The sequence below is a fragment of the Bombina bombina genome, chromosome 6 (assembly GCF_027579735.1).
Source record: "Bombina bombina isolate aBomBom1 chromosome 6, aBomBom1.pri, whole genome shotgun sequence".
NCBI lineage: Eukaryota > Metazoa > Chordata > Amphibia > Anura > Bombinatoridae > Bombina > Bombina bombina.
Genome location: NC_069504.1, coordinates 1,012,559,693 through 1,012,572,193, shown reverse-complemented (window position 1 = coordinate 1,012,572,193; position 12,501 = coordinate 1,012,559,693). Strand labels below are relative to the sequence as shown.

The 12,501-nt window shown below is 35.2% G+C and overlaps 1 protein-coding gene across 1 annotated transcript in view; it reads right to left on the bottom strand.

The window, feature by feature from the left end:
- Positions 1 to 1,962: 1,962 nt before the first annotated feature.
- Positions 1,963 to 12,501, bottom strand: part of VWF (von Willebrand factor) — a 424,292-nt gene continuing 413,753 nt past the window's right edge. Inside the window, exons 51-52 of the mRNA XM_053718732.1 lie at positions 7,865 to 7,962; positions 1,963 to 2,552 (exon numbers count right to left, since the gene is read on the bottom strand). Of these exons, the coding sequence (XP_053574707.1) occupies positions 2,364 to 2,552; positions 7,865 to 7,962 (287 nt within the window). The 3' untranslated portion in view covers positions 1,963 to 2,363. The remainder of the gene's footprint in view (positions 2,553 to 7,864; positions 7,963 to 12,501) is intronic.

Genomic DNA, 12,501 nt, shown 5'->3' with positions numbered 1-12,501 from the left:
GATGCCTAATATCAGCAGAACTATTTTCTAAAAACTGCAACACATTGCAACATAGTGTCTCTTTTGATATGTTTATCTCAATAAGGATTGTTGCAAAATGTCCCGCATATTCTATGAATAGTGTTAGATCACAACAAAATAACAACTACTATAGAGAAAGTCACTCAAATCCGATCCAAGCAATTTGTAATATTACAATATTAAAACTATACACACTACACACATGTATTAGTATAGATGTGCAAAACACTGTGTCTTGCTGCTAATCATTCGGATGTCTTTTAATATATATGTATGTTTTTATAGCTTGAAATGATCATCACTGCTATTTTTTATCTTTAGATGGCCAATGACTGTCTTAACAAAAATACAAATTTTGGTAAATACTTATTTGTATATATACTGAATGTATTATGAGGGCATACCAGTCCTAAAGAACTGCGAACAGAAACAATTGGTAGTTATCAGACACACCTACATTATGTGATTGGTACATATCCCTTCAAATACGAAGGGCGCAACTCTGGAAACATCCGTTATTTTATCCTCTTGAAGAAGCCTGGCCGTTTGCCAGGAGAAACGCGTCAGAAACCAGAAAACAGATTCAGAAGTGTCTTTGTTCTGAAGTACCTCTGTCCTCGCTCAGCCACTAAGCACACTCACAGGGTATCCGGAAAACTTGTCAGTCAGATTGATGCAGCATAAAGTGGCAGTCCATCTCAGCCTGCTGTGAGTGACAAGGAGTTCTAACAACTGCACGCTTCCACTCGAATGCTTTTTATTTATATATTTCTTGTAAGTGCAATATTATTTGTGTGTGCAATCACTTGTAATAAAATCTTTCACTTGAGTCTTGCCTTGCGCACCTTCTCTTTTTCTCTTTTCTACATTGGGCACCAAAGCAATTGGATTAGACAAGTTACTGTGAAACCTTTCAATATATACACACACAAGTAAATCAATGTGCAATGTGCAGTGGGTATGTGACTGACAGAGGGCATGATCAGTAGGAATTGGAATCTGATATGATGTTGGTAGTTAACTGATTAAGGGGTCTGATTTATTTATGAGGCTGTGGATATGTGGCTGAAAAAAAGGCTGCAGGTCTAGCAGTCTGCTCTGATCTAGGAATGTAGCTGATCAAGGGGCTGCAGGGATAGTAGCCTTATCTATTGAGGAAATGGCTGAGAGAAATGCGTCAGGGTCAAAGGCCTAATCTGATTTTGTGTGTGGCTGACAGAGCTAATGTGAGAAGTATTTTCTGATGTTTGTTATTCATTGTCCAATATTTGTTTTTGCATTGATTATTGAGGCAGATTATAAAATAATGCAGGTAATTTGATGCCATATTATTCATTTGTCACACAATTACAACATTTTGAATTATATAAAGATTGTGCATTAAAATTTGTCCCCTGCTTTAACAACTTTATAGCTACATTAATTGTGATTGTTTTAACTATATTTGGGTATAAAACTTTGTATATTAACTTTAAGTTAAGACTTTTATTTTTTTTACTACCCAGACATCTTTAGATGGATCTCAAAACATTATTTTCACAGAGTAAACAAATCTGTGATTCATAATTCAAAAGTAGAAAAATAGGGCCTTAAAGTAAATAAAACACCTTGGGCCAGATTACGAGTCGCTTAAAGTTTACCACAGAATCATACCAGAGATTTGATATCTTGAAATGAACTTCCTGCAAGTTCATACAGTGCATTAAAATGCCAGGAGATCACTGGAAGGGATGAGAGTTGAAGGGTGAAAAGGCAAATAGGTAGATGATAGATAGATAGATAGATGATAGCTAGATAGGTAGATTGATAGATAGATAGATACCTGTAGATAAAACTATCAATCATAATCCATAACAAATATATAGATTTGAGAACTATAAACTGTCAATAACAGCAAAGTTAACTAATATACAAGTATGAAAGATGAAACAATTCAAACACTTTAATAAAACACTTTAATTTTTATTTACTTGATTTCAGATTAAAAATTGATATAACCTTTTTAGGGTTTCTGAGAGTGGAATTTATTATATGAAACAGTGTGTAACAATTGCCAAATAAAAGTTAATTAATTGTAATAGCATTTAAGTAAACATCTCTTAAAAAAACGCTGCTATTACATACAACTTATTGTAAACACGGATGGCAGCTATAGACTGCATATAATACATGTATACTTATCTGTTGCAAGTTGCAAATGATCTGTAAATGCTTTATGTTGACCTACATGATTAACTGGGGTTTGATGTGACATTACAAACTTGATGCGTTACTCATTATGTAAAGTGACTCAGTGAGGTATAAGTTTAAGCATGGAATATAATTGTATTTGTAATAAAATATTACTTTTTACATTTGTGAGACAGACATTCACACGCCGTTGCTTGCAGTAGTTCATGCTCTACTAAAGTCCCGTTGGCGCATCGGAGAGGCACTTTCAGTGATTCTGTCTGTGTAGCGGAGCAACAGATGCACTGGTCTTCCATGGTATGTGTATCAATGACGTAGACAGACTTACTTGTGCACTTGCCCTAAAACAAAAAAGAAAACTTTAATGAGAATGTACCAGAAAAGATGTGACCAAATATCCCTAGATATAAATATGGAAATCCAGCATTGTTTGTTAAAGTTCCATTATTGCTTGTCATGTAGGAGACAAAGGGCTTAAAAGAAGGACTATAGCCAGCAGAATTTGTTAAATGAGAAAGATACATTGTAGAAATGTCTTGGTTTGTTTAATCTTAAAAAGGGCAGAACATTTCAAATGGGCACCAAAGGCAAACTATACTTTAATGATGTAGAGCTGGAGTTGTAAAAGTTTTTTTTCAGTTTACTTCCATTATGAAATTATATCTTCTTATATGCAAACTTTTTGAGGCACCAACTACTAAGGAGCATGTGCAAGAGTTCACAGTGTATATATTTATGAATCTGTGATTGGCTGATGGCTGTCACATGATACAGGGGGCTGGTTAAACTGATACAAAATTTCTCAGAAAAAAACTTTTGTTCATTTAAAACTCAAACGCCTAGATTTAGAGTTTGGCGTTAGCCGTCAAAACCAGCGTTAGGGGCTCCTAACGCTGTTTTTGGGCTACCGCTGGTATTTAGAGTCAGTCAGGAAAGGGTCTAACGCTCACTTTCCAGCCGCGACTTTTCCATACCGCAGATCCCCCTACGCCATTTGCGTATCCTATCTTTTCAATGGGATCTTTCTAACGCCGGTATTTAGAGTCTTGGCTGAAGTGAGCGTTAGAACTATAACGACAAAACTCCAGCCGCAGAGAAAAGCCAGGAGTTAAGAGCTTTCTGGGCTAACGCCGGTTCATAAAGCTCTTAACTACTGTGCTCTAAAGTACACTAACACCCATAAACTACCTATGTACCCCTAAACCGAGGCCCCCCCACACTGCCGCCACTCTAATAAAAAAATGTAACCCCTAATCTGCCGACCGCACACCGCCGCAAACTACGTTATCCCTATGTACCCCTAATCTGCTGCCCCTAACACCGCTGACCCCTACATAATATTTATTAACCCCTAATCTGCCCCCCCAATGTCGCCGCTACCTACCTACAATTATTAACCCCTAATCTGCCGACCGGACCTCACCACTACTATAATAAAGTTATTAACCCCTAATCCACCTCACTCCCGCCTCAATAACCCTATAATAAATAGTATTAACCCTTAATCTGCCCTCCCTAACATCACTGACACCTAACTTCAGTATTAACCCCTAATCTGCCGACCGGACCTCACCGCTACTCTATTAAATTTATTAACCCCTAAAGCTAAGTCTAACCCTAACACAAACACCCCCCTAAATTAAATATAATTTTTATCTAACGAAATAAATTAACTCTTATTAAATAAATTATTCCTATTTAAAGCTAAATATTTACCTGTAAAATAAACCCTAATATAGCTACAATATAAATTATAATTATTTTGTAGCTATTTTAGAGTTTATATTTATTTTACAGGCAACTTTGTATTTATTTTAACCAGGTACAATAGCTATTAAATAGTTAATAAGAACATTAGTGTGGTGGATCCCAGAGCCTGCACTAAAGGACCTTCTCCTTTAGTGCAGGTGGTGGACTGTGCTAATCTGACCTTCTTCACAGAGTCAAGTGCTGTGCTAATAGGAGAATTAGATGCTGGACTCTGAAGAAGATTGGATTAGCACGGTCCACCACCTACACCAAAGGAGAAGGTCCTTTAGTGCAAGCTCTGAAATCTGCAGCACTTATGCTCCTATTAGTGCCGCCCTGGATTCTATGAAGAAGAAGAGGATTAGCGCAGCTCCCCAGTGTGCTATTGGTAAATATATTACAGGATGACAATGTGTCACCTGCAACAAGATAACATTTACATTCATTTTAACAAATACAAATGTAAATGTTAATGAATATTCAGTGTCTGGTTGGTTTTAAACAAACAAGATACCAAATAGTGCAGCACATAAATATTGTGAAAAACAAATTTTTCAGAATATTCATTTACAAATGATTAGTCCGAAACAAATTATTCAGTTCTGCACAAGTTTATCCTTTAATAAATCAACATATCATATTATCAGATTTCCAGAACTGTGAGCTTTCCTTATCAGCCAATAATCGTTGACGTGGTTTTCCTCTCCAACATTCGCTTGTGCAGCCCTCATGAAATTCTATTTAAAAGGTGGCAAGATGTCTCCCATACAAATAATGAGAGCTCTCTGCTTAATAAAAGTTTGCAATGGAGGGTTAAGTACAAAGGGGGAAACCGACGAGTTTTAAAACTTGAATATTACCCTTATTAAAAATTAAATTATGCTGTTTTCAGTACACTGCACCTTAAATTTGTTGTAATTTGCGTATACATAGGTTTTCCTTTCAGATTAATTAGTGTATTTATTCCTTTGTAATTTACCTATATATTTTACTTTTTTTTATTAAATATGGTTTTTGATGATCAATTTTGTTACGATTTTTTATCAATCTTTAAAAATACAATTTTTTCCTATGTATTTTTGTGTGAATGGTTCAATTATTCATTTTGTAAGATTTTTAAATTACAAATTTTCATTGTGCACTTTTGTAATGTATGCATCTCCTTCCCATACGAAAATGCAGTATACACCCCTCAGTGAGACACCCTGTTTTCAGCTTAAAAAGTGGCTTTAAAAAGTGGCGGGAAGTAGAAGGACTGGCGAGCATTCTTAAAGAATCTCACCAGTCCAGAGATCTTTTTAGAATTGGGCACTTAGTAACAGGAAAAACCCTGCTGCATTTTTTTGAATTTAAGTAAGCCTGTAAGTCACAAAAAGTATTAAAAATGATATAAAACTACCGTTAGTTACATTTATAATTGGTATTATGACATTTAAATATTGCCATAATGACACATGATATTGCTTTTTATACTTGGCCCCATTCCCTCCCCCATCTGTCCCATTTTACAGATGTAAATATTCCAAAATGCATACCTTTTTCCGGACCCAAAAGGGTTTTCTACCAGTAAAACTTTAAAATATCCACTTTAAGAAAAATATTAAATATGACTTTAGTGTATATTGAACATGATGAAACAGCACTACCTTTGTAGTCCATTTCTGATGTACAACATACATATGTCCATTTTAGTATATTACTTAAGTATTCTTATAACAATCAATTGGCTAGATTACGAGTTTTGCGGTATGAGGGGTGCGGTAATAACTTGCACGTTATTGTCACCGCTCACTTTCCTACAGCACTGGTATTACAGGTTTTCATAAACACGGCGTTAACAGGCAAGAAGTGAGCATAGAGCAAAATCGAGCTCCAATACCAGTGCTATTGAAAGCCGACGTGAGCTGGTTTTACGTGCTCGTGCACGATTTCCCCATAGACATCAATGGGGAGAGCCCGCTCAAAAAAAGTCTAACACCTGCAAAAAAGCAGCGTAAAGCTCTGTAACGCAGCCCCATTGATTCCAATCAGCCAATAGAATGCGAGCTCAATCCTATTGGCTGATTGCATCAGTCAATAGGATTTTTCACCTTTAATTCCGATTGGCTGATAGAATTCTATCAGCAAATTGGAATTCAAGGGATGCCATCTGGGATGACGTTATGTAAAGGAACCTTCATTCGTCGTTAGTAGTCGGAAGAAGAGGATGCTCCGCGCCGGATGTCTTGAAGATGGAGCTGCTCCACGGAGGATGGATGAAGATAGAAGATGCCGTCTGGAGGACCACTTCTGCTGGCTTGGATGAAGACTTCTCCTGGGTTCGTTGAGGACTTCTTGCTGCTTGGATGAAGACTTCTCCCGGCTTCATTGAGGATGGATGTCCGGTCTTCAAAACTGTAAGTTGATCTTCAGGGGTTAGTGTTAGGTTATTTTAAGGGTTTTTTAGGTGGGTTTTATTTTTAGATTAGGGCTTTAGGGCTGAAAAAGAGCTAAATGCCCTTTTAAAGGCAATGCCCATACAAATGCCCTTTTCAGGGCAATGGGGAGCTTAGGTTTTTTTAGTTAGGATTTTATTCAGGGGGTTGGTTGTGTGGGTGGTGGATTTTACTGTTGGGGGTTGTTTGTATTATTTTTTACAGGTAAAAGAGCGGATTTCTTTGGAGCAATGCCCAGCAAAAGGCCCTTTTAAGGGCTATTGGTAGTTTAGTTTAGGTTTTTTTTTATTTTGGGGGGGCTTTTTTATTTTGATAGGGCTATTAGATTAGGTGTACTTAGTTTTAATATCTGATAATTTATTTTTTATTTTGTGTAATTTAGTGTTTGTTTGTTTTTGTAATTTAGGTAATTGTATTTAATTAATTTAATTTATTTCATTGTAGTGTAATGTTAGGTTTTAGTGTAAGATAGGTTAGGTTTTATTTTACAGGTAAATTTTTATTTATTTTAACTAGGTAGTTAGTAAATAGTTAATAACTATTTAGTAACAAGTCTACCTAGTTAAAATAAATACAAACTTGCCTGTAAAATAAAAATAAACCATAAGCTAGATACAATGTCACTATTAGTTATACTGTAGTTAGCTTAGGGTTTATTTTATAGGTAAGTATTTAGTTTTAAATAGGAATAGTTTAGGTAATGATAGGAATTTTTATTTAGATGTATTTTAATTATATTTAAGTTAGGGGGTGTTAGGGTTAGGATTAGACTTAGGTTTAGGGGTTAATAAATTTAGTTTAGTGGCGGCGACGTTGGGGGCGGCAGATTAGGGGTTAATAAATGTAGGTAGGTAGCGGCGATGTTAGGGGCAGCAGATTAGGGGTTAATAATATTTAACTAGTGTTTGCGAGGCAGGAGTGCGGCGGTATAGGGGTTAATATGTTTATTAAAGTTGCTGCGATGTCCGGTGCGGCAGATTAGGGGTGAATAATTTTATTTTAGTGTTTGCGATGCGGGGGGGGGGGCCTCGGTTTAGGGGTTAATAGGTAGTTTATGGGTGCTAGTGTACTTTTTAGCACTTTAGTTATGAGTTTTATGCTACAGCTTTGTAGCGTAAAACTCATAACTACTGACTTTAGATTGCGTTACGAATCTTGCGGGATAGGCTGTACCGCTCACTTTTTGGCCTCCCAGAAAAAGCTTGTAATACCAACGCTATGGAAGTCCCATTGATAAAAGACTTTACGCAAATTGCGTAAGTTAATTTGCGGTACGGCCAAAAAAAGTGTGCGGTGCCCCAAAACCTGACTCGTAATACCAGCGGGAGTGAAAAAGCAGCGTTATAACCAATAACGCTGCTTTTTCACTCATAACGCAAAACTCGTAATCTAGCCAAATGTATTTAGTTCATTAAGTTCCAAAACATTTAAATAATCTCCATATTGATTAGACTTATTGATCATCTTACCTCACAATATTTAAGTTTCAGCTGATTTTCACTCATACAGTCATCCACTCTTACATATTGTACTGTTGCCGTGACTTGCTTACACTCTGCTTCCACACCTGGATAAGCATAAAAAAAAGAAGAAAGTCAATTTAAAGACAACTGGATAATCACAACCAAACAATGTATATTATTTCAGTAAACTTACTATTCCATGTGAATTGCAAACACATAAACACAACCAAAGATATCTAATGATAAGGAAGGAGAAAAATAGATTGGCCCATAAAAGTAGAATTCTACACTCTATTGGCTAGATTACAAGTGGAGCGCTAAGTATCGCTTGCATGCAAGTGATATTAGTGCTCCACTTTGTAATACCAGCGCGCAATAATGTACTCTAGTATAACAAGTAAATTAAAATGCAAATGAAAGCTTGCGCTCACATTGCTAGGAAGCATTGTGCTCATGAGAGCGCATTGTGCTCATGAGAGCCTTATTCTGAAGACAGCATCAGAAACTCAAGCAGCAAAGTAGGTATTTAGCCCAGTGATGGGCAGCATTTTTAAATATATATGTATATGAGTATATACACATATAAACACATAAATATATAGGTATATAGTCATATAAATATATATTTACATTGCAGTCTATGGGAACATACAGTTCCCATAGATCGTAATGTAATGGCACTTTTCAGTGTCGTTTTTTTTCTAACACCTCACTCCCACTAACTTTAAAGCCCTAAAGCCCTAAAATGCGAGATTTTTTTAAAATAAAAAAACTATAATATCCTTTATTTTAAGGGCATTTGGGGCACTTTTAGAAAATTAACCAGAGATCGGATCTCTGGTTAATTTTTGTATCGCTAATTGCTACCACGAGCTTGTAATAGCAATAATCCGTCACTTGTATTGGCTAGTTAATTATCTTAGAGTGTGTGATTGGGAGTGATAGGTGCGCTACTTATAGCTAAAGGTATACTTAAAATATAATCGATATATATCAAAGAAAGATAAGTGAGCAATATAAGAATGTGAATACTAGATAAAACTAAATAGTGTTCATTACTAAAAAGTGTTCATTACTAAATTGCTATTTTTATAGCACTTGGTGAGATGATAAAGAAAATATGAGTCACTGTGAGTGGAAAATATATTTTATAGATTTTTAAAAAAAAGCATATAAACAATATAATAGTTATACTAAAAACATCAATTTAAAGGGACGTCTCCCTTGTTATATAAAATTCTCAGATATAAAAACATGCATAGAATATTTGACACTTTAATAGTGTTTACATATGCTGCCCCATACACAAATTTATGCAAGTGTCCGTCTCTATTGAACGTATAGGCAAATAATTGGTGTTCGTATATCCTGCTATATTCAGGTAGATAATAACAGCGGTGCAGTTCAGATTTGCATAACACTTTAGCCGATGTTACAAAAGTTACTTAATAACAGCGGTGCAGTTCAGATTTGCATAACACTTTAGCCGATGTTACAAAAGTTACTTCTAGACAAGTATTTTCTCCGGGTGAGACAGGTTACTATACAATATTTTCTCAGTACCTGTTATTCTCCAAACCCGTCTGCAGCGTCCGAATCCCCTTCTCACCTGGTAACTGATCAGCGCCGCATGTGTCCTGGCGTCTGACGTCACAGCTTGGTATCTCGGGTGGGATTGGCTGGGATTTGTTAAAGAACAGACAAATTCTTTTGAATGATGAGAAGAAAACTTTTATAAAGTAACGATATTTGTAGATGGATCCTGCACTTAGTGCTAAATGCACGCAGGATATTGAAGGTTCCAATAGGAATGTAATAGGCAACCCGGGTTGTTACAGCTTATAAACTGAAATCGTAAGGTATCCAGAAAAAGACAGTCTCTTTGTGTATTTATTTCACACAATTGCAGGGTCAGCAGTCACAAGGTCGACGCGTTTCGCTCAATAGAGCTTTATCAAGATCCTGGTGACTGTTGTATGATTATATTTAAAGGCATCAGTTCTTTCTGATTGGTCTTCCAATAATTGGGCTCATTTAAGGTGGAATGTTTTGTTATCCATCTGGCTTGTATGTATCAGTAAAGATTTAAGGTGGAAACTTTTTATGAGGCAGCATTCTACATGTTAAAAAGTTATAAACTATACCATACAGAACATAAACACAGAATTTTTCTTATTGCATAATTCTATTATAGATCGAAGTATTTTGGATATTAACTACATGGCTTCATTCAAAAAGAAAAGGTGATAGGTCCATTTCAGAGTTAAGTCCATTTGGATATAATGTTTTGTATTTATAAATTAATTCTGCTTCTTTAATTAATAATTTCTTCTCTATATCTCCTCCCCTCCAGTTATTTTTTACTTTTTGTATTCCCCAATAGGAAAGATCTTTAGTGTTCCCTTTGTGGACAGTTTTGAAGTGTTTATATAGATGTGTATCTTCAGAGCCTCGTTCTATCTGGCAAAGATGTTCTCTTATTCTGTCTCTTACCATTCTTTTGGTTTCACCAAAATAAAAGAGGTCACAAGAGCATTTGAGAATATAGATTATGTTCTTGTTGGTGCATCTTATTATCTCCTTAATATTAATTAATTTGTCAGAATTATTTATTTGTAAGTTTTTTAACTTTTTACTGTGTGTGCAGGCTTTGCAGGTGTAGCATGGGAAAAAGCCACTAATGTTTTTTCCTGTCAGATCTTTCTGTCTCTTCATGTTTTGTTTTGTTTTTTTTAGTTCACTGGGAGCTAGTATTGATTTTAGGTTTGTTGCTTTTTTAAAAACAAATTTTGGTTGTTCCACAATAGTTTTTCCCAGAATAGTATCCTCCTTTATGAGGTGCCAATGTTTTCTTATGATGCTTTTAATTATATTATAATCGGCATGATAATTAGTAATCAACGGAATATCAATAACATTTTCATTATCGTTTTCTTTTCTTTTCTCCTTATAAGTTAAGAGGGACTCTCTATCAGTGTTTTTAGCTCTATCAATTGCCCTGTCTGTGGTTAATTTATTATATCCTCTAGCCTGAAATCTCTCTGCTAGGACTTCTGATTGTTCTTCGAAATCTATGATTCTTGAACAGTTTTTTCTAATTCGAAGGTACTGACCTGTGGGAATATTAAGTTTCCAGGTGTTTAAATGGCAACTTTTTGAGTGTATATAACTACTACTATCAACCTTTTTAAAGTGGGTCTTTGTTTCAAGTTCTTTATTCATAATCATTATCTCTAGGTCTAAAAAGATAATTTTTTCTTTACTATAATTAGAAGTGAATTTTAGACCCCAGGTGTTAAGGTTCATTCTGTCGAACATAGATTTAAGATCTTGTTCAGTACCCCTCCATATTAATAAGAGATCATCTATGTATCTCTTATAGAGCACAAGGTTTGCACCATAGCTGCTTGAGCCAAAAAAATCATCTTCCCATGCTCCCATGAACAGATTGGCATAGCTAGGTGCAAACCTTGTGCCCATTGCTGTACCTTCGGTCTGTAGATAGAACTTTCCATCAAATGAAAAATAATTGTTTTCTAATATATACATTATACTTTTTAGGATGAATGCTCTATGTTGGTCTGACATATTTATATCTTTTTTAAGAAAAAGATCCACTGATTTTATACCTTTAGAGTGATTGATCACAGTGTATAATGATGTGACATCACATGTTACTAAAAACATATCATCTTCCCACTGTACTGTCTTTAAGGTGTTAAGGACTTGTGTAGAGTCTTTCAGATAAGATTTTAAGTTCTTTACATGTTTTTGTAAATAGTTATCTACGTATCTGGATAAGTTTGCAGATAGACAGTTGATCCCAGAAATGATTGGTCTCCCTGGAGGGTTGACCAAACATTTATGTACTTTGGGAAGATAATAAAAGATGGGAATCACAGGGAATTTAGATGTTAGAAAGACAAATTCTTTTTCATTTAGTATTCCTGATATTTTCCCATCTGTTAGAATCTTATCAAGTCTTTTTTTAAAGAGATTTGTAGGAACAGAGTCTGATGGTTTATATGTTTTTATGTCTCCTAGTATATATATATATATATAAACCATTAGACTCTGATCCTACAAATCTCTTTAAAAAAAGACTTGATAAGATTCTAACAGATGGGAAAATATCAGGAATACTAAATGAAAAAGAATTTGTCTTTCTAACATCTAAATTCCCAGTGATTCCCATCTTTTATTATCTTCCCAAAGTACATAAATGTTTGGTCAACCCTCCAGGGAGACCAATCATTTCTGGGATCAACTCTCTTTCTGCAAACTTATCCAGATACGTAGATAACTATTTACAAAAACATGTAAAGAACTTAAAATCTTATCTGAAAGACTCTACACAAGTCCTTAACACCTTAAAGACAGTACAGTGGGAAGATGATATGTTTTTAGTAACATGTGATGTCACATCATTATACACTGTGATCAATCACTCTAAAGGTATAAAATCAGTGGATCTTTTTCTTAAAAAAGATATAAATATGTCAGACCAACATAGAGCATTCATCCTAAAAAGTATAATGTATATATTAGAAAACAATTATTTTTCATTTGATGGAAAGTTCTATCTACAGACCGAAGGTACAGCAATGGGCACAAGGTTTGCACCTAGCTATGCCAATCTGTTC